We start from the raw sequence: 23,594 nt of genomic DNA, 5'->3' as shown, positions 1-23,594 counted from the left end.
GGCAGGATACACGGCTGGCAGAATAAACGTGCAGAAACCACGAGTAGTAAATGCTTAGCAGCCAAACACATTTATTAGTCTTTTTCTTTTTTTCCAGGAACCCAAAAATATTTTGTAGTTATAATGTAAGCAACTGAGTTGCACATAATACAATCATATCTTTCAAAAAATAAAAATAAAATAAAAACAAAAAAGCTGTTTAAAAGCCCAAAAAAAACCTTCAGAAAACTTATATAAGTATTACACCATCTCTGTTTCAATGAAATGACGACGACTTAATTCCTTATTACTCTTAACTTGTCACACTCCAATAAAACATCACCCTTTTGTTTTTTTCTTTTTTCTTTTTTTTCCTTTTTTTTTTTTTTTTTCCCCTAAATCCAGCATGAGAAATACAGTACCTGCTATGGCAAAAATACACATAAAATGCAACATTTCAGCTTATTTGTACATTAGTAGAGTTTAAACATTTTATTGTTGGTTTTTTCTTTTTAAGTGAACCAGTGATTTTAAGTACCACTATACTAAAAGTAAAATAAAAATATAGAAAAGGAGGAGAAGGGGGCAGCCAGCCATACAAGAGCACCTTCTAAAGTGCTGAGTTTCTGTGTCCATGGAAAACCCTTAGGAAGTTCAAACATCGGTGAGCACAGGGGATGGAAATTAAGATAAAATCTGGATATGCAAGACATTGTGTGATCTCCTCTACATTCTCCCCATTTGTCCTGTATCTTTCTTTACTGCACACTAGAGGAGGAGGGGAGAAACCAGAACTATGGTAAGAGTTTTAGTAAAGGAAGCCATTTCAAGTATAAGAAAAAATAAACACTTATAGGTAACTTGCAAATAGCATCAATATACACACAGCCACTATTTTTATTATTACCATATCTGCTTTTGGGGGACAGTGTTTCAGGCAAGAAGACTTTAGCTGTACCTTCCTGTTACCTATTTATGTGCAAAGTAGAAAAGCTGCCTTTTCTAATCCAGCCATTTTGGACATCGCTGATTTTCTGGTCTGCAACCTCCTCGCTCCATTTTGTAAGGAGAGAGGAAGGTGGCATTATTTTACCAAGAAGACTAGATGAAATGAATCTATTTCTCCATTCCTCTTCCAGACACACCCTTCTCTCATTACTTGTTTGCAATGAAGAGAAACTCGCCAAACATCTGATGCCCACCATTAGCCAGTTTCCTGAACAGGTAGAAGGCATTTACCTTTGTAAACATAATCCCTTATGTTTGTGGAACTCAAAGCAGCATTTCATATCTCCATCCAAGTGGTGGAGATGAAAAATAGATCAGAACACTCCCCCATCACTGCTTTCCTTCCTCCCCTCCCCCCGCCCCTAGAAAGATTACATTTGGTTACTTTTGTTAGAAGGTGGGGTTTTTTGGTTCTTTGGGGAAATACTTAGGCATTTAATTCAAAGTAAACATTACAGAATTACCATCAGCAGTCATACAGCTGTTTGTTCTGCTTTCCAGATGAGAAAGAAAAAGCACTGTGCATCAGATATTCTGCGTGTTTTAGACAGGATGTGGCAGAAATCCAAGATACACGTGTGTAAAACCCACAGGTGCACATGCATCATTTCAGCTTCTTTCTCTGCAGAATCACTGTATACGCTTCACCTTGAGCACTAGCATGAGATGGACAGGGTGGCGTATGGCAACAGTAGAGAGATGTTCCTAAGGCCACGGGGAGCAATGCAGGACAGAGGACCAGGGAGCATCAGATACAAAGGTTTCAGGTACAGAAACCATATTCTTGATATTTCAAAGGCCAAATTCCAAAAGCCATGGGCTCATATGCACATCCCTGAGACGCACATCCAAGAAAGAATAAACAGCGACCATGTGATTGGAGAGGGGAGAAAGTAGCAGAGGTTCCCTGACAGCTGTGGGATTTACCCAAAAGACCTCTTCCCCCACCACCCTCCCAGAGACATTCTAGGAGAGCTGTAAGGCATATATACACAAGCAGCATCTACTATCATTCCCTCTGTTCCTACGTTTTATTGGAAGGTGATGGCTTCTGTATATCGTGGACAAGAAGAGACACTGCATTTGAAGTGTGACTGGTAAAACACTGAAATTAATTCAGGGAAGGAAACAGAAAGCCACTCTGCCCTTCATCCCTGGAGCAGCAGCATAAAGTGGCAAGGTTCTTCATACTACAGTCCCCTCTCTGGAACTATACACCACCATCTCCCCTTCCTGATGGCAGGAAAAGATGTGTCCACCTGCAGGATGACATTACCAAAAACGCTACTTAGAGGCAGGGAAAAATACACTATCTGACTCCAATTCAGTGATCTGGTGAAAGAAGCAGCAAGCTCAAAGTACTTCAGTCAAGTCTGAAGCTTATCTAAAAGTACAACTAGAGACATGTCACCTGTAGCAACACTGTCATAACTAGAGTAGGAGAAGGAAACTGGCATAAAGACAGAGGAGGAGTATGAGTAACTGAATCTCCATCAACTTGTTGTTTAGGATGAGTGTCTGATGGCTTTAATCATTAAAAATAAGGTTATCTCCCTCCACACAAGCAAACAACATAACAAAGAATGAGCAATCTTGCTGTGAAAATCTCACAACACTTCTATCATGCTTTTATCTTTAAAGCACTTTACAAACATTTACTAGTTGATCCTCACAAAAGCCCTGTGAGGTAGGTAAGTATTATTATCACCCCCGCTTTACTGACGAAAAAACAAAGGCAAAGTAGTTAAATGACTTGCCCAAGGCAAGGGAACAGTAAGGGCCGATGTTAAAATTCAGGAGTTCCAGGCTTCTGGTCCTGTGCTCAAAACCACTAGTTCAAACATCTTTTTAGAAAGGAGATAACAGATGGAAATAAAAGCCCATTAAGTTTAGAAGAAAAGGTAATATTTAAAAGGTTACATCAGAAAGGGAAATGTACCACGAGGTATTTTTGTGAGTTTAAACTTCAGGTTTTTTTTTTTTCCTTTTCCTTTTCTTTTTTTTAAAGGCAATCTGACAGAGTGGAACCCTGATAAGATCACATCTGCAAGGCAGGCACAGATGCGAGCGTGATCATCAAGTCTTTTACTTATTACAGTACTGTGAACGTCAACAAAAATATAATTGCTGCATGAAAACACTGAATACAGGCAGGATAATCTCTCAGTTTATGACATTACATCTAAGATAATGCCAAGGATAATGCAGGTACCACGGTACACCATGGACAAAGGAAAAAGTCAAGTCAAAGGGTCCCTATGAAGATGACGAAGAGGGTAGTGATATTTACATTTTTCTGAGGAGACTGCTCCTGAAAGCTCAGCAAGCTTTAAGGAACACATGTAATTCACAATGACTGCATTTTGGAGATGTGAGGAAGTGAATCCTTTTTTATGACCATTATGATACCACCTTATAGTAAAAAAGGATCAATTCTTTTCAATAGAGGGCCTTGTCTACACATCAGTCTACATTCCCTAAAATTTCACACACTGCCAACATTAATGCCAAGTCACCAGCAGTAACACCAGACAAGAAAGCACTGGTGGCTGCTGATGTTGAAAAAACACAGTTCACATAGTCGTGCTTTGATCAACACTAGAAAGTTAAGTACTACCTCTACCATCTTGTCCATATCTGTGCTGTTACTGTATGAGCTGTGCCAGAAACAGCAGCAAAGAAAATCTTAGGGAGAAAAAAGTGTAGATAGGAAGGACCATCTGTGTTCCAATTCTCCTGGAAGAGCGCAAGGACTGCCAGAATAGAAAATAAGTAGTATATCCAAAAAACCAGTGCCTATGACACTGTGTTTCCTGAGCTTGACAAGGGCCAGAACACAGGAGGCGGTAGATGATTTCCCAGGTAGAGCTGGTGTCCCGTTCACCCTATTGGCCCTGGGTTAACACTGCACAGCTAGAATTCACAATCCTGCATAAGGTTTAGAGCTGCTTTTGTTTTGCAGTCAACATTAGTTTTCCAAATCTCTGCCCAGTTACCTCCTGGCCAACTTCCGAGAAAGAGAGGTTCTTATCAACTCCTTTTTATTTCAAAGTTATCACCTCCCCACTTCCCCAAACTATAATGGATATACCATGGACACAGAAACTCCTAAACAGTTGAGCAAAGCTATCTTTGTCCCCTACACCCCTTTTGCAGAATGCATAGTTTACAATTCACTTACAAAATAAAGAAGCAATGCTGACCACATATGGGACCTTTTTTTTGAAAAAAGAACGAACAACCTCTTCTTAAGTTCAGTATCAAAATTCACATTTGCATAATAATACATTTCAAGGCCATTAGAGAGGAATGAGAGCGAAGCAAAGAAAACTGCAGAGTCTCTCCTCTTTGTCTTCCTGAATAGAGCTGAGGGATCCCACTGGAGTTTCTTTTCAGGGTGGGAATTATGAAGAGCTACAGTGACAGCTCTTGATCTTGTACACCTCATGTTTTGGGTGGGACGAAGAGGTGAATTATTAGGAAAAAAACCAAATGGAAGGAGACACTGCAGATTCCCATGTTTAGCTACAAACAGCTTCAAAGAAACAAAAAATTACTTCAGATTTTTTTTCCTTTTAAACACTTCTACCTCACCATTTCAAAAACTCTTTTTTTTCTTGTGTAATACCCTGTTCATTTAAATGGCAACATTAAGTGTGCTGGAAGTTGAAGGGTTGAAAAAAAAAATTTTTCCTGTTTTCTTATCAGGACACCGACAGAGAGGGTAAAAGTGTGCCTGCACCCACTATTTAACAGAAGCTACAAAACATCATCTTCTCTACATGTATAAATTTGTCTCAAACATCACTGTTTCAACTCTCCAGTGCTTACAAAAAATAAAGCCACACACACTCACACTCATGCACACAAACATAAAGAGAAGCCACATAATACATATACAAACTCAACCTGCAATGGCAGACTAGCCTAAAACTATCAACAGCTTCTGTGCATCACACGACATCCCTTTGCACCCCCCACCCCGATCTCTACCACATATGAATACGTATTGTGCAGTGTAGAGACCAGCCCAAATATGCTGCTTGTCAAAAGGGACCAGTGGGCTGCAATCTCGATGTCTGACCTCTTGAAAGAATAAATTGACCATTGTCTCCCCTCCAGCCCAAGTGGTCGCCTCAATTAGACAGTCACTATACTCACAAAGGCACATTCATAAATACCACATTTAACTTACTGCTTGTAAAAACATAGGAGGAAAATGTTAAGCGCTTATACCCCAACCCATCCCTACTGACCCAGCAAGAAGTATCACAATAACGTATCACTTGGTGAGACCTTACTCTACCTTTAGAAGGTACGTATTAAAGAAGTCTTCCAACACCTCTTTTTAAAATTTTTTTTTGCATAAATGAATGCTTTTTTTGTTTTTGGCTTACATATTTTGGAATACAGCACACTCACTATAAAGCTCTGTTGTAAGGCTACCCCCTAAAGTAAGGCTGTTCTACCTTGGCTTGCATTTTCACTTCATTTAGCTTCTTCTCCACACATTCCCAAAACAAAACAAAAAAACCCACACAGCGCCTTATATAGAAAGGGTAAGCCGTATCTGGCAGGGAGAGGGAGGGGAAAGAAAGCACATATCATAACCATGTTACTAAAATAGCTATTCTAACAAGCTGTGCAACCTGCTCTTACTGCTCAACAGTAAATGATGAAGAAAATGTTCACTTATGGTTGTGTTTCATCTGAAACAGAAGAAGCTTCCACTTTGTCTCAATTAAAAAAAACCCAAACAGATTAAAAAAAATTAGGAAGTTAGTTCTGTGAATGCAACAACACACACTAATACCCAAGAGGAGGCATTTAGTGCTCAAGGAAACATTTCTTGCTAAGCACTGCCTCCTTGTATTGTGCATCCATGCAAACTTCTCCAGTCTCTTTTCTTCGCCTCTGCCCACCACAGTCAAGAATGTTTGATGCAAATATACTTAACGCTGGCTGGCACAATGCATTCTTCTTTTTTTTTTTTTTTTTTTTCTCTTTCCTTTTCCCCTGGAGTGCTCTGTATTCATTTACAGAAAGGCTGTCAATCAAGTCAAAAACTCCTTTTCTCACTACAAAGTTAACAGGAGCCCTAACACTGCTGAATGTCATCAGTCCCAACTGTCACACATACAGGGCAAAAACGGCTCTTCGCAGAGGGCACTTGATTTGCTAGAAGCTTGCTTATATAGCACAGGATTCTGGGAGACTTTTAGAGAAAAACTTCCCTGCATAGCTCGATGAAAAGCAACAGGCACGCAAACCGTGGATGCAAACGGACATTGTCTGCTGCGTGCCACAGATGAAGCTGCAGCTTATCTTGGCCTGACAATAGTTTTAAAAATAGGCTCCAAACCATCAGGAGCTGTGGCGCTTTTTGTAGCACAGATGAAACCTTAAATCACTTTTCATATAAGGATTAGAAGCTATAGTTACTACATCACAAACTTTAAAGTCTCACATAACACCACAAAATAGAGAGCTATATTTTAAACAGGACCCTGACTCAGTTTTAACAGCAATGTAGACAGACCCTTGAATTCTACTGTAGACAAAGCTCTGCTTGGTGAGTCACTACAAAACGGACCTGTTTCCTATTACCTACTGCAGGGGAACTTTGGTAAAATTCAGCAACACTGGTATTTACAGTGATGGGACACTTATGCAAAACATTGTGAGGGACATGAACTAGCAAGGCTGCTAAAAATCTCCAGTTAGGCTCCTGTCATTTAGCCCAACCAACAGCTCTGCTCCAGCATGATTTTTGCTTTGCGTTTTAGGTTTGGATGTGAATTCAGGACAACAGGGAAACTCAGCTCTGTCTACACTGGGAAACTTTACATATTTCTCCCCATTACTGTTAACATCCTTCTGCCACAGGTAGAAGACTAGTACTGGAGGTGAAAGAAAAGGAAGAGAGTTTGGGTTTTAAACATCTGTATTTTGATCACCACAGGAACGACTGATACGATCTAACTAACAGTATCGGTTCCTAATATTGCAAAAGAGCAGAAAATAAACTAGAGAACTGAAATGGTATTTTGTGCAAAATCAATTTAGACAAACCAACAGATTCTGCATATGTTGTTTCAGACTCAGGACCAAAGTTGCACTTCAACAGCATTAGTTTAATTTATTTTTTTTTTAGAGTTCATTTCAACTTACATTTTCTTGGCATTACTTTCCTGCCCGCAAATACATGCATGCATATTTACAGATAAGAAAGCGGCTTCTGCTAGTGGAACCTTACCTCTTTAGAAAGAAAAAACTACTTCTTAATCAGGACTCATACCCTGAGATGCTAACTGTCCACCACAAAACCAGCATTTCAATCCACTTGAGAAATCTGGATACTAAGGTCACGTGATTTACAGTGAACGTGATATATGCACAGATACTTGTTGCACTGGAAATACAACAGGTCCTCATCTGCTACCTTGGCCCTGATCCAGCTAAGGTTTACTTACACAAAGAGCCCTTATCAGAGCAGTACTCACTCATTTAAGGTCAGTGGGACTAATTCACATGAGGATCACTCCTGATTTCCTGGACCAGACTTTGACAAATTTGGGTATCTCAGATATGGAAACAGTACTCCTCTTAAAGTAAACAGGAAAAAATACGCAAACAAAATTAGGCTTAAGAGGTAAACGTAGTAGAGAATGAAGCAAAAAAACCAACCAAACAAAAAAGCCCTACAGTACTGTTTGGATGCACTACTAAGACACAGCGGAAGATGTGGCAGCATTTTTAGGAAGAAAGGAAAGTTCTAAGGAATAAATGTTTAGAAATTTCATGGCAAAAAGAAAAAAGAGGCCAACTTAATATAAAGATTCAATTGTTATGTAATCTTTGAGGTGATTATCCCAGCCAGTTTGTTGAAAACAATCTGTTTATATTGCAGAGGGAAACCACACTTGGCTTAATATTCTTGTTCATTACACAAGCCACTTAACATGAAGCAAAATAAAAAAAACTTGTGAGAAAAACCTGGCACCCTGTGATTGGAAAAAAAACCCCAAACCAGCAAAAAACCTACTTTCAAGGCTGCTGGGCAAGTGTCCAGGTAAAAGCACAAAAACACTGGGAAAAGATAGCATGTCTTCCAAAGTACACGGTACTAAAACTGCTTTCCAAAGTAAATGTCAGAGGTCTCAACACAGGTTTCTGAGCTGTACCCCACTTTTTTTTTTCTTGCTAGACTTTGTTTCACTGCTAAAATGAAATATTCAAATGGTGCAAAGAATTCTCAAACATATTAAAAAACTCCCAGCTTGATACACACTGCAGAGTGGGGTAAGCAAAGTGGCTGGTAACAAACGGATACTTGCTTAGAAGACTGCTAAGATGTTTTGTTTTATTAAATGAATTAAGCACTGATGGATTCAAAACCAGGAAAAAAACAGGAATACCGAAACTACCTGTGAAGTATGTATATGTTTAAACTGTATAACCTGGAGAACCTAAAATAAGAACAAAATTATAAAAAGACTTCTGCTTGTCACTTGAGAAAGTAAAAAGTGTTTTTCAGTGAAAGATATTATGATGGATTTTTATCTGGAAAGAGATGTTCATAGTCTATTCCAAGCCGTGCTTTCCTCAGCCTCTCTTCCCTACCTTCTTTGTCAATAGACAAAACTAGATGCTGCCACTGATTCACTCCCTGGAACAGTTTTGTAAAAGCCCAGAAGTACCTTAACATCAATTCCTGCTTTTTGCTGTTATGAGCTCAAATGGTAGCAGAGTATTTACAACGTTCAGCCATGGTTGTCCCCAGAAGATATATCTGGTTAGCACAATGCTCAGAAATCACTTGCAATGGGTGGGAGTGCCATGACTAATCCATACTAGCAACATCATGATTAGCTACATACAATCTGGAGAGGAACAGACCTGTCAAGTGTAGTTGAAAAACAGTAAGATTAATGTTGCTTTAACAATTTAGGAAAACTACCACCGAGTAGACAGTCACCAATGTATGCAGGCCTGCACGTTTAGAGAAAGGAGCAGACTGTTGTACTACAATAGCTTTGGACCCAGCAGACTGCTGAAGCTCCAGACTGCCAACCCTTCAGCAGTCAGTGCTGCTTCCAAGTGACTGTCAAGCTCCTGGGCTCTTTTTGACTAAATCCTATGACTTCCTCTTTTAGGACACTGCTGATTTGATAAAACACAGCCTCTAGCAAAGCACTCAGAAATTCTCTCTGTAAAATAAAAATATAAAATAAAATCCCAAACTCCCTAAATAAACCCTCCTTCTACTGGACTATGACAGGATTTTTTTTTTTAAAGCGCAATATTATTATTATTGATGCATTATTTTCAACACACAGGTATACACTCAGGTGTGTACATGCAGCACAACATGAAAACACTGGGCAACTGATATGAAAAGGACAGGAATTTGGCATCTGATTTAATTATAAAAAGTTCTCAACTACTGTTATGTAACTCATTGCACAACATGCTTATGCAGCATGCTCTTTTTCCTTAAGAACGGGTACATTATTTCCATGAAGTGGCTATACTGCCTCACTTTGCCTCATCTTCCCTCCCTTCCCCTACTGTAGGGCATGTGGGTGCATGTAAAAAGGCACTAGCGCGGTTTTTGTGGTTTGAGCCTAGCCAGTTCAGGCGGAGTAAGCCCCTGACCCTTAGAGCTGGGAGACAAAAAGTTGGCCATCCCAACACCGAATTCTGAAGTTCAAGACTTCAGCCTTGACCCTAACAGCCAGCAGCAATAGGGTGAACAGAAGAGTTTAACAGGTATTTCCCTCATATAAAACAAAACAGAAAGACTGGGAGGTGGGGTGGGTGAAGAAAAGCAAGCAGCAAATCTCCAAGTGGGGAATAAACTGACCAAATAGCTGAAAACAGGAAAGCTGATTTCTAATGTACATCTTACTGGAGTTTTTCCATATTCCCTCCTTCTTCTGTACTGAAAAAGGCAGGATAACAAAACCACTTCATTACTGGACATTGTCAGCACTGGTTTTCTAAAGAAAGTGGTTTAAAGAAGCACCATCACTTATTTCCTGCTAGTCCTCCTAACTGAGGACTCTTTCAGTTAAACTATACTGCATTTCAATTAGGTTTATAGTTTCACTTCGCTTTTAAAAAGGTGCTTGGAAGAGTATTTTCATTTAGTTTCAATTGAGAGGGAACAAAGCAATAGATTTCCATTCACACACTTCTCTTTTCCATGCAACTGTACACATGTCTGCATGAGTAACAAAGCTCTATAAATGATAACCCTTCTTCTCCCACAACTTGTTTAAGATTAAAAAGAATTCCTGTTGCTGATATTGAGAAGTTTTCTTAATGTATTTTAATTTATACAGTCTTTAAAATTCTTGATCCCCTGCTTGACAGTAACATTTGGAGATTTTTTCTTTTTTTCTTTTTCTTTTTATTTTTTTTTTTAGCATTTTTATTTTAAAGTAAAAACTTTCAAACATTTTGAAGATTCAGGAACTTGTAAAAGTTTATCAACAAGAAACAGCCATCTATCTAGGATAAGATAAGGTTAAATAAACCATCTTCAAAAAACTGGCTTCCTACCCTAGAATTCCTGAGAATGCTTGCAAATTTAAAGCAGGAAAATAAAATGTTAAAATAAAAACAAAAACACTGTTAAATGCTCCCAGAGTTAGTCTTCATCTAAAATATATATATGCACTTTTTGGTCTTTTTTTTTTTTTGTACGTTTTAATTTTTTTCCCTTTAAGCTTACAATGGAAGAACAATTTAGCTTTTCTTTTTAAATATTTCAAATCCCTCATTATGTCTTGTAAACAAGAGGGGCTCTAGCACCCGGCTTTCACCGTAGTATCGCAATGAACTCAACTAGCCCAAAGTGCAGGAAAAGGGACCTTAGGGCAGGTTGGGAGAGAGAAGTGAGGGTGGAACACAGCAATGAACCAGCATGTATAGCAAATCATGTGACAGAACGGATACTGGCTTACTCAGGCCAAAGGTGATTCACTAGGAAGTACTGCTGGCACAGGACTTTTAAGAACCTGCTCTTCGTGTCTGAACACAACTGGTCTTCGAGCAGAGACTAGCAGAAACAAAGCTTTATGGATGTGTGCATGCGAGGGGCACTAGCTAACAGGAGTTGGAAGAGAGCATTTTGTTTCTTTGTGCATGGTGGGATGGATGAAGGAGACATGATAGAAAAGTATACTCAGAAGGGGCCAGAGTATGCTGCACACTCCAGTTTACTAAACAAATACAAACCTACTCATACTTTTTGTCACGTAACAGTTTGCATACAAATCTACAGGCATGTGTATATATATGCAGCATTTCCCTCAGTCAGTCTTCCTTGTGACATTGGGTTTACATAGAAAGGGCGAATTAAAAAAAGCCACGCAACTCCCTAGCCCTTCCCTCCCACCCCCAGCACACAGGCATACATACAACATGCATGCGCGCACGCACACACACACACACATACCCCTACATTACTTGAATCTGGTTTTGCTTCTCCCCACCCAACCCATGCTTAGAGTTAAATGTATGAGACATTGTTGTATCCTTCAATGAAAACGCTGAATAAAGAGACTCCCCTATCCTACCCCCCAGCTAATAAAGCCCAAGCGCTGCTACCACTGAGGGCTGGAATGGACAGGTATGTGCTGGTACAGAATGTCGGCACTTTGTTAGACAGTATAACGGCTAGACAACACCACATGGAAGTCCTAGCACTTACTGAAAAAGTACCGGCATCTCTCCTCCCTCCTCTCCCGGCCCCACCCCCCTGAAAGACTTCCTGCTTTGTGTCAAGGGATGTTCCTTCAAGTCTGCTACAACTCTTTTCACAACAGGTCTTAGAAGTTTTGTTCCCAGCGCACACATGCACGCACACACTGGCTATCACTGTGGATTACAGGTCACCCCTATCCTGCCCAGAGTACTACTACACTGCTGCTAAAAAAACGCCAAACCTTTCCTTAAATACAGAAATTAAAAAGCAACAGTACAGAAAAAGTAAAAACAAAAAACAAAAAGGTGCAATACTTTTTTTTAAAAAAAAGTCTTTGCTAGTTATATACCTCCCTAAGCAAAACCACATACACAGGAAAAAACACAACACAGAGAAACAAAAGGAAACGTTTGAAGTACACACTGGTTTAAGAACATTCGTAAGTAAACGTTTCTGTCAGTGATGGTCTGGCGCTGTAACACACCAAGGCCTGGCACAGGTAACGCTCACCATGAAGGACGAGGAAAGGAGTTAGCTGCATGTGCTTTCAGGAGATGAGGCAGGCCGGCCAGCAATTTGCTGACACGATTTATTTTCTGTCAGTTTTAATACAAGCAGTAAATCAATTAAAAGGCTAATCTGGTTGGGCTGGACTTTCAAGCTTTTGATGGATTCTTCAACAACGAATGTGGGTGCCTATTTATAGGTTTGGGGGAGAAAAGAAACACTCATCTTTTTTTAAAAGGTACTGAATCTTGAGAGAGACTGAAGAGAACATTTGCCTTAGCCGCACAAAAAATGGCAATGTCTTCTTTCCTCCCCTTTTCCCCTTGTTGGAAGAAAAAAAATGGCTTGCATTATATAACAAACATTCTAGGGTTCACCCAGTACAAAACCCCCACATGCAGACATAAATAAATAAATACACTGCTACTCAAAAGACAACATTGGCTCCCCTCTCACCAAATCCTTTGGATATGGCAGTGTTCTGCTCTACCACAGGGTTAGAACAAGGTCTAGGAAGCAACTACCCACTCAATATGATTCGCAGACTCGAGATAGCACCCTGCTAAAAGGAATTTAAAAAACCCTACTGACAAATTTTCATCCAGCCCAACTGGATTCTGCTTCAGCCTCAGGGACTCCACCATGCTTGTCTTGTTTTCAGAATCAAGACATGCAGATGGCCAGCCAGCCCGTAGACCATCAGCAATGCAGCGTTTCAAGATTATATATATAGAGAGAAAAAAATGCACACACACGAACATGTGCACACGCACTCACACAGAAACAAGCACACGTGGGCAGTTACATGTGCCAGAACACACTGGTACTTATCAACCAGCCAATCACAAAGTGTTGGTTTTTTTGTTTTGTTTTGTGTTTTTTTTTCTTTTTTTTTTGTGGGTTTTTTAATTTTTTCTTTTTTAATTTTTTTGTTTTTAAAGTGAGGCTCCGTCAAGTCTTCCCCTCCCCCCTCCCCATTTTTTTCCTTTTGAACCCCTCCCCTACCCCAACCCAACATGGTAGACCTAAGGACGGAAACACACCCAGTGCAAACAAAGTTAAAAAGCTATTTTTTCAGTATATATGTTTCTTAGCAACAACTTCCGTATAACATGAAAAAGTGAAAAACTAGAAACTAATTTTTTTAATTTTTTGTGTTTAAATTTAAATGGTATGTGTACTTGCTTCACATTGTCTTTCTAAGTTGGCGTTCATGATTCAAGTATTTCAAGAGTGATATGTTCTCTTTTTGGATTCATATTCCAAACGAAAAAACTGAAGTTATATAAGGGAGGCAACTATGTGCTCAGACAGTCTGTCAATGACCCACCTTTTTTTCTCTCTCCGTTTTCTTTTTTCCTTTTATAAATGTATTTATTGCAAGTTGAAAAAAACGAAAAGGTCAAGTTAGTGCTGCTGCTGTTCCAAAAAAGGTCACGAGGTCAGAGTTGAAAGTTCTAAGTTCAGATTGAATCCGACCCTCCTCCCAGAAGGTCTCCAGGTAGTAAGGGAGCAGGGCTGCCCATTCTGTGTGGATCCTCTACGCTTGGGACCCCCCACAAGCTTGAAGAATAGTTTGGGGGACCCCACAACGAAGCGCCAGTGAGATCACCCCCACTGCTGCCGCCACCGCCACCACTGCTCCACTGCCCAAGCCCTGTTGACCCACCAAAGAGATTCAAAGCAGGTCCAACTGGATCTGTCTGGTTCTGTCCTGTCTCCAGGGATTGCCAGCCTGCTGTGGGTGCACTTGGGGTTGCTGCAGGTGTAGGGGGCTGAGCTTGTGCCAGAAAGCGACTAACCTCTTCATCTGTGGCAAACTCAGCCAGGATGGTAGTGTTTCCCAACACACACCTAGAAGACAAGGTGCATGGAAGAAAAAAAATATTAGAGCTGGAAAGTAAGGGCAAAGGATTCAGAAGGCATGGAAACAACACTATTAGGTGCCTAAACCAAAGGAGATATCAGCTTGCCACAATGGAGCAAGCACAGAAAACTTCAGCTGTTCTCGACAGTGAAACTGACTCAAAGCACAAGAACCTCAATATTATAAGGGGAAAAAACTCCAACAAAACAAACCAACCAACCAACCCTGTCGCCCCCAACATGCAGTTACTATGCCTGCAACAAAACCTTTCTAAATTTAAACTAAGGTCCTGAACATTAACACCAAGAACAATAGAAGTGCCCATACAGTGTAACTAAAACGGTAAATGCACATATGCCATGTTTCAAACAAAACAGAGGAAGAACAAGTTAAAAGCCTGTGAAATTCAGGTTAAGGTTAGTATAGCTCAAAAGTTGTCACTGAGTTTAAGGGCTTACATTCCCCTCCTTACATGGATATCCCCCTCCACCCTCCCCCCATTTTTGTCTCAAAACCTCTCACATTTTCAAAATACACCAGACACACAGTCCGTTCCAAAAAGCTTATGAACTGGAAACAAGATATTCAGCTTTTCAACTAAACTATTTCAGGTATATCTCAAAACTACAGCAGATTCCCACACATTTGGGTTACACATATAAGAATGATTTGTATCTGAAACAATTCACAAGCTTTTATAAAATGGCAAAAATTGTACAGCAAGGTGCATACTGGTCACAATTCCACCCTGTTTGCACTTTCTTAGTGCCGTATGTGCCAGTTTGTGCCAGCAATTAAAGTAACACAAACAGAAGGCATCTTTGTTTCTCTTCTTCCTCTGCTAATGAATGAGAGATTCCCTTCCAACCATGATATTTGAAATGAGTTTCCAAATCATGGCACTGGACAGACGTTTTGTTTTCATGACTAATGCAGTAACAAAGAACGGACATGGGGATTGCTTACATGTGCAGTGCAGTCTGGGCCTTGGCCGCCTCCTGTTTGGTGTTATATCGGATAAGGGCGGTGCCCTGGGTCAAGTTCAGATGGAATGTCAGCAGTGGGCCATGCTGCATGCAGATCGTCCTCAAGGTTGACCCATCGATCTGAGGAAGAACAGCCAGGATAAAACAGATGTTTAACAATTTCTCCAAATGTACTTCAATCCTAACTTCATGTCAGTAATTAAAAGATAATCTGCCCTCAGAAAGGAAATGAAAACAGTGGGAAGTAAGCAAAGGTGACAGAATTTAATTTTAAAACAGAATCAGCAAGCCTTGACTTCCCACAATTAGAATAGCTTTGCTTTATGGAATAATCTGACTTATCTGCACATGGGTCAAGGCAACCCTAAGCACAAATATAGGCTGGGCAAAGAGTGGATTGAGAGCAGCCCTAAGAAGGAGGACTTGGGAGTAGTAGTGGATAGAAACTGGCTATGAGCCATCAATGTGTGGTTGCAGCCCAAAAAGCCAACCGTATCCTGGGCTGCATCAAGAGAAGTGTGGCCAGCAGGTTGAGGGAGGGGATTCTCCTCCTCTGCTCCACTCTCGTAAGACCCCACCTGGACTACTGGGGCTGCCAGCGTAAGAAGGACATGGACCTGCTCAAGCAGGTCCAGAGGAGGCCCATGAAGATGATCAGGGGGCTGGAGCACCTCCCTTATGAGAACAGGCTGAGAGTTGGGGTTGTTCAGCCTGCAAAAAAGAAGGCTCTGGGGAGACCCTATAGTGGCCTGCCAGTACTTAAAGGGGGCTACAGGAAAGATGGGGAGGGACTCTTTATCAAAGAGTCTAGTGATAGGATGAGGGGTAACAGTTTTAAACTGACAGAGGGTAGACTTAAGATTAGATATAAGAAATGCTTTACTGTGAGGGTGGTGAGACACTGGAACAGGTTGCCCAGAGAGGCTGTGGATGCCCCCTCCCTGGAAGTGTTCAAGGCCAGGCTGGACGGGGCTTTGAGCAACCTGGTCTAGTGGAAGGTGTCCCTGCCCATGGCAGGGGGTTGGAACTAGATGATGTTTAAGGTCCCTTCCAACCCAAACAATTCTATAATTCTATGATTTTTCCTGCTCACTTGTAGCTTGAGTCCAGTCTTCCCCATCTCATTGAGTTTCTTACACTGTCACTAACCTTATGTTGGCAGGTTTTCCCAGTAATTATATACAACTTATGCTTCTCACCATCTTCAGCCATCAGGATTTGTACCAAAAGAACCAGAATTTCTTAGTCTCCAGCACTCTGATTTCAGTACAATTTAGATCAACCAGTATTTAAAAGTTTTTTGCAAAAGTGAAAATATCTCCTCTAGAATGAGGGTTTTTTGAAATCTATTTTGGTGCTTTTTTGTCTTTGTGGTTTATGAAGCAGTAAGTCACAGAAACAGACAGTGATCTTCCTGCCAAACCCTGCAATGCTCATTCCTCCTGAGCTAATGTTTTCACAGCAGTTGTTGCCTACATTCCTCCTGCAGCAGTAACAGCTTGTTACTTACCTCCAGTAACTGCTGTTCTCCAAGGTGTTCTGTACACACAGATTCCATTCCTGGTATGCCACAGGAACAGGCACATATGAATGGAATCCATATGTGCAGATACTTAAGGAAGTGCTACTTTCTTCCTTCTCCCTTTCCCCCTATTATACAATACAACCTCAAATGAGGGAAAAGGAAGTTGTGTGTGGGTACAAATAGGAACAAATTAAAACAGAGGAACCTGAAATGAAGACACTGTCCCTGAATCCACCTTAGCCTTTACGCTTCCTTCTCTCTAGTGTACTGACACAAAACGAACAGAGGATTTATTATGGAAGAGACAATTATAATCTCCTCCTTTCTCTTTTCTATTAACTTAAAGGCCTCCAAAATATATTCTTCTTCCATTAAATGATTCCTAAACCAGTATTAAACTACCTTGCACAAAGGAGACTCAGAACTGTGCCCCTTAATCACACCACTGCTGTTTCCTTCACCATCAAGGAAAACAGTCTTTCCTAGAAAGGAGCACAGTTTGCCATTTTGGGTGATCTGAAGGAGACTTTAGTGTTTCCTTTCACATTGATGTTTTCTTAGACTGTAATAGAAGCATGGTAAATTATCCTGCTGAACAGGGGACTCTCTGTCTAGACCTCAGGGTGCTGCTGATAATCATATAGGCTTTTCTTAAGCCTTAAATACAGACTAATTGGGATTGCTGAAACCAGGATCTCCACAGAATTCATTCTGAGCGGAATCAAGCTCTGAGAATACTTGCAGGAATAACCTAACTAGACTGGTTTTGGCAGGAGTGCTGGAAACATTCTGTGGTTTCGCTACGGAAACACCAAAGTGAAAACTGGCAGTTACACCAGCTTTCTTATTGACAACATCCCAAAGAACAGTCTCTTTAACAGCTATAAACCATTCCACATTATGGCCATGCAACTTATCCTCACTTCTAAGACAAATCTTTCTGTCGCAATGTTTTTTTCTGAAACTGTAGGCAATGAAAGGTTATGATGGTCATGTAGCAAAAAACTGAACACCTTAAAGTTAGCTGAAGAGATTACAACAGAAAAAACAGACTGCAGTCCAGTTTAGTAGAAACACATCTTACATATGCTGACAAATCTTATTTTGTTAGATTTTATTCAAAGAGAAACAACTGAAGAATCCAAGTCTGTATCTTGGTAAAGCAAACAAGTTCCCAGAGGCAACAACAGAAAATACCTGTGGAGTGAGATTGTGAAGAACCAGCCAGTAGCTAGGACGAACTGAGCCACCATCACTCCAAGTAGATGCTGCAAATTAGAAGACAGAGCAATCAAGACAGATTTGATAAAAAGAAAACCATTTTTCTTTACAATCAGGTCTTTCAATCTCAGACAAATTCAGCATTATCAGCCCTGCTAACACATGAAAGCTTAATCTTCAGTGCTGAAAACAAGAATACATCTTTCCTCACATTTCACATCAGGATTCACTTTTTGCTAGAGTTTAATCTTTGCGGAGTTTCCCACCCACAGAAAGCATTTAGTCTTTAAAGGCTCCATGCAGTAGGTACTCCCTCCTGGCAGCTCTCAGCCCTCTTCACTCATTCCATGCAGCAGGACCTGGGATTCCACTCCCCACCCCCATCCACCCTCCACCCCAATTACTGACAGCAAAATTCCATTTCAAGAAGGAACTTTTTTTTTCCTTTTACCAGACAACTGCAACTTTCTTTCCTCCAAACCATTAGTGCTGTAAAACGTACACTCCTCAGGTCTGATCAATGGTGCTATCAGTTGATTCTTCTCACCAGAGGCAAGCCTTGAGTCCTGTGCCCCCCAGCCCCTGACCGATCGGGGTGCTGTGCTGTTCCATGGAGATGATGGTTTGGGGTTGGTCAGGCCAGGAGGTGGGCGGGGCAGCCCTGTAGTGTTCCTTGAGGAAATATGGTTTTTCCACATCTTGTTGGAGAGATGAGTGGGATTGTGTCCTATGGGATCTGGGGACCATGTTGATTTGTAATCACTGAATTTTGCTAGAAAATTAAATAAATTGTATGTATTAGAGAAACTTATGAGATGCAACTAGCCTTTAACTGTACTATCATTGTAAACCCTTTAACCATATTTATATCGAAGACAAGCGCAAAGCCCAGAACCATACATGTAAGTTAATCTTTGCTTATTTTATATATGCTGACAAAAGAATTCCTTAGATGATTTATGATAATGTAACTGGTTGCAGTATGTTCAACCATTAATAAGATGAGCAGCAGCTTTTACGTCCATAGTACCTTTCGTTTGAGAACCTGAGAATTTCTTACAAGTTGGGGCACTACTGACCTTTAATGAAACTGAGCCTTCCTCAGGCCAAAAACTTGCAGAGAACTGAAATGAGTATTTACTGCTCTTGGTCTACTAAGCTAATTCTACCTCCTAAAGATGTTCTCCTTTAAGATCAAAGCTTTCTCACAAATCACAAATTTCCTAAACCAGTTTTCCTTGAGAAGGCAGACCACAAATCCTCCCACACCTTCGGACACCAAGGGACATTTTATCACCCAACTGAAAACCAAACCAAAAGTCAAAACTGCTTGAGTAATTTCTTTTTCCCTTGTTCTGTAATGAGAACCACTGAACACAGCCAGGGCAATCTAGGGGAAAAGGCACTTGTGTCATGAATTATCTTAATCGGAACTCGTGTGTGTGCATGCAAATATACGTATTAAGCTCTATTCACTAACAAAAGGTAGTAAATTACTTATTTGAAACAAAGGTTAAACATCCAGGTTTACAATATGCCAGGGTGTCACAAATCATACATTTGGGAATCAAACCCATAAAGCTTTCAGCAAGTAAAAACGCGATTCATTTTACCCTTGGATCACTATATTTCCATGACGGAGTAACTGTCAACAGCAAGCAGGTTTCAAGAACTAACCTATGAAAGTATATGGAAGTGCTTAAAAACCTGCTTTCACTACTCAGTTTGTTTTACATGTATGTGAATTCTAAAGCCCTAATTCAGATGACCCACTTTCTGGCTGTAAAATGCTGGTGTGCAGTTGAACAAGATGAGCAGAAATGGTATGTGTACGAGACAGTGGTCTAGTTTCCTCAATTCAACTATGACTCCAATCATTTTTTATCTCTTGGGTCTTTCTTATGTGCTAGACAAAATTAAGGAGAGGTAAGAAGCTGATACATGCCACTCCTTTCCCCAGGCTACAAAAAGATGAATCTTTTATGTCACTGAGTTGCTGCATACACAGATATTGCTTCAAACCCAAAGTCACCCCACAAACTGGCATTATGAACACTGGTTTTGTTGAGGGCTAAACAGGATTTTGAACACATTTTGTGAAGATGCTGAGATTACATATTAACACAGCTTTTGTTCGGTAAGATGCAAAAAACAAAGTTTGGGCCAGATGCACCTCTCTATGTTCGTCACTTCTGCTATTTACACAAAATTCTTCAGTTTTAAGTAGTTGTCAAGACAATGATGTCTCAAGAGAAAACTCTGGCATCTGTAGGAAGTTCAAAATACAAATGGTTTGTCTGGAGCAAGTATTTCCAGCATCCCACTCAGAGGCATGCAGAAACCATTTTTCACAAGAAAGCTTTGGAGACCTTCTTACCAAGGACCTGAGGCAGATATCTAAATTACTATTTACAGGCCAACCATTAAAAGCCAGAGGACTAAAAGCCGTCTCTCTCTCTCTCTCCAGGTTTCAGGGAATGATGAGTGATAAGGCAAAAATGTTCCCTTCACAGCACTCCAATATTCTAACGTTAAAATGAATAAAATCACTCACCTTACTACTCTAATTCCTAAACTCATACTTACAGAAGCAGGTATGTTTAAAAAATGATGAGTCCCTCAATCCCTTACACATGTCAACAGATTGTGCATGTTTTCTTTTTTTTTTTTTTGCCCCCCCTTTTGCATCTGCTGCTCACTGCTACCCTATTCTTTAACTTGCATAACTAAGAATTTTGTATCGGGAGTGGGAGGAAGGACAGAGGATCTTAGCCTAGTTTTTAAAGCAACTACAACAGAGTATTGTATCATCAGGAGGAAAACTATCTGATCAGCCACTCAAATTTTGAGTTCCTCAGAAATTACCGAAAGGCTAAATATTCAAAGTGAGACAAGAATGAGGAACTAGCGAATAAGAGAAAAACACTTTGTCCAGGTAAGTTTTGGAGCCTGCATACCTGAAGTGCTATGAACGTTGGTGAAGGAATTGTCAGAGGCACTGTAGGGCCAGGCACCAGGTGAAGGCAGCGAGGTGTTGAGGGAAGAATTAGACCCTATCAAGGCAAAAAGGAGAGAGAAAGAGTAGGCCAATTTCATAGCATTTCTGTAATACTGTTAAACCTCAAGAGAACCATGATCTGTACCAATGCCAAGCTTTCACATGATACACAGTCACAGTGCAAAGGCATACAGGCTTCCTTCTTAGTCAAATACTGTTACTCTGTTATGACAGGAACATCAGAATATTCTCAAATATCAGAACAACTGAAATAACCACACGCCCGTTGCTCACTGTTTTACCTGTGGTGTTGTCCCGCAGAAGTTGGTGGTCAGTATCTACAATGGGAGATGTGGCTGTCCCCCCCAGCACACTTCCAGGGGTCACATAGGGGTCAGATTCAGGGTCAATGTTTTGTATACCTTTCCATGGCACTCCTGGTTGGAACTCTGGGACAGGAGAGAAAAAGGAATTAGATGCAAACAGTGAAATGCCATTTACTGGAAGTAATTGTTGAAGATATTTTAGGACAGTAAATAATTGTCTTCTACACTGTTCCTCTGAAAAAAAAGATCAGGCTTTTCTTAATTAAAATCTTAAAAAATTTCACATTTCCTCCTGTGGCACTATCTCTGGTGTCTGAATATAAGTCTACATTACAAAAAAGTGGTGCAAGTACATACAGTACTCCTTTGACTGTTCCTGTTTTACTACATTCAGATGAGGCTTCAACAGTTTTACCCTTCCTTAATACATTATATATTTAAGATATGTAAGATTAGATTATGAATTAGAAGATTAGCTTCCGCACACACACTCTGTAGGTGTGCAGAAGACCTTCTTGAGGAAAGGCCACCTACCTTAAGAGTTTGTAAACACATTTGACACTTTACACTGTAGGTACACACACCCTTTATACATTACCTATCAATACTGAGGTAATGCTAAGGTGAGATGCCTTGTGGTACAAATAACGTATATACTCATTGATGTTCTTCATGCTTCACAATAATGCTTTATTTTCCTTTATATATTATACTTTAGTTTCCTTTCAACTACAGCTCCAGGCGTGCCAGATTTTAAGACACGAGCGAGTTATAAAGTATGAACATATAAAAACTCCAGTTACTATAAGAAGGACCAGTAACTTGGTTCCTTCTCTAAGTAGACGTTCAATGAAGAAAGTACTGTGGTCAATTTTGGAAGCAGTGATAAGGAAGTAAAACTGCCAAACACAAAAAAAAGTAAAGAAGCTTCAGATACTATGTGACAATTTCGGTAAATGTGAAAAGAGTGCCAACGTGGCAGATTCATTCCTTACAGATACAAGTTCAGGATATGGAATGATACCTTTATTCCCAACCTGAAGTTCTGAAACAACTAATGGCAGAACATTTGAGTGTAATTAAAAATCCATGATTAAAAGTGGGATCCAGAATGTGCTTATCTGTAATGAAACCATGTAGGGTGAATTTGACATGGAAGGGTTAATTTCAGTCACCTTTGTAATGAAGCAGCATAGTCAAGACTATGACTTTTGCAGACAAATACAGAAGAAAATGCGATAGTACTGGTTCAAACAATTGGCACAGCAAGGGCAGTATTAGACTGTGCTAGCAATGCCCCACTGGGTCAGAACTGTGGTTCATCTAGCCCAGTATTCTGCTAACAGTGGTAGGAGAGATACCATTTAGGGACAGAACACAAGCTTGGCCACTATCTGTAGGCTACTGCCCTCACACTCTCCCAGCATCCACACTCCTATCTAGGATGTCAGAAATACCTTCTACCTGCTAGCACCTGCTTATGCAACCATTCTTCCATCAGTTTATCCAATCACTGTTTCAACTGGCTAGTACCATCTGTCTCCAGAAGCTGTAAAAACAACATATTCCAGAAGTTCAGCACTTCTGATGGAAAAATAGAAAAAGCTCTCATCTATTTAAAATTTATATCCTCTTAAGTCCAGCATATGCACCATGGTTGCAGGATTCGCAGAATTACAACTCTGCATTTATCTTGCTGACTACCTTCATGATTTGGTAAACCTCAGTCACATCTCCCAAACTTCAGTAACTCAACAAAATCAATCTAGGATACCAGGTATCAACATTTCTAATAATATGAGCAATCAGCACTGCATCAAGGAAGGAATCTGCTCAGTTGCTGTCAAAATACTGCAATCCTCTGACAAACAGGACCACCTTATGCTTAAGGAACAAGCAATGCAGCTCTTGGGTCTAAGTCAAAAGATCTCTGTTCTGAGATAAAGAATCCATGAACACAGGTTAGGACCTGGAAATTAGAACTTATTTGTGAAAAAAAAAAAGGTAAGTCCAAGTCTTGCCTTTGTAAAGATTTTTGAGAATTGGTGAGACTGAAAACGAAGTGCATAGTAAGCTCTCATCAAAAAGTTAAGGAATATTCAAACAAGGCTCCAAAAATCAGGCCTACTGTATATAAACACATTCACTCAGCAATATAATCCTAGTCTGGAGAAGAGTTTTCCTTGAATTTCAGCATACTGACAAATTTTCAAACTATTCCTTGGGACTGACAGTTATTCTCACGCACATTCATCAACTCTCCCTAGAGACATGCTCTTTTATCTCTAGCTAGTAAAGAAAACATGAAGTGCATTTCTCCACTGATATTTGAAAGGTCCTCCTGAAACCTTCAAACATAAGATTATTAGGAAAACCATGACAGACACACGAAGGCCAGTTTGCCTGGAATATAGGACTGAACTGCTCTTGAATGGGAAAATTACAGTCTAGTATTACCTAGGT

The 23,594-nt window shown here is 40.2% G+C and overlaps 1 protein-coding gene across 22 annotated transcripts in view; it reads right to left on the bottom strand.

Moving 5' to 3' along the window:
* Positions 1 to 54: 54 nt before the first annotated feature.
* Positions 55 to 23,594, bottom strand: part of TNRC6B (trinucleotide repeat containing adaptor 6B) — a 149,207-nt gene continuing 125,667 nt past the window's right edge. For 15 of the 22 annotated variants that reach the window (XM_074826726.1, XM_074826719.1, XM_074826708.1 and 12 more), the window contains 6 exons: positions 21,108 to 21,254; positions 20,765 to 20,860; positions 18,259 to 18,579; positions 17,784 to 17,854; positions 15,042 to 15,181; positions 55 to 14,062 (listed from right to left, as the gene is read on the bottom strand). In XM_074826726.1, the coding sequence (XP_074682827.1) occupies positions 13,672 to 14,062; positions 15,042 to 15,181; positions 17,784 to 17,854; positions 18,259 to 18,579; positions 20,765 to 20,860; positions 21,108 to 21,254 (1,166 nt within the window). In that variant the 3' untranslated portion in view covers positions 55 to 13,671. The remainder of the gene's footprint in view (positions 14,063 to 15,041; positions 15,182 to 17,783; positions 17,855 to 18,258; positions 18,580 to 20,764; positions 20,861 to 21,107; positions 21,255 to 23,594) is intronic. The other 7 variants (XM_074826714.1, XM_074826720.1, XM_074826727.1 and 4 more) reach the window with 2 other exon arrangements.

This window comes from Strix aluco, chromosome 5 (genome assembly GCF_031877795.1).
Source record: "Strix aluco isolate bStrAlu1 chromosome 5, bStrAlu1.hap1, whole genome shotgun sequence".
In the NCBI taxonomy this organism is placed as follows: Eukaryota; Metazoa; Chordata; class Aves; order Strigiformes; family Strigidae; genus Strix; species Strix aluco.
The sequence above is the reverse complement of the archived record's forward strand: the minus strand, read 5'-3'. Positions and strand labels throughout refer to the sequence as shown.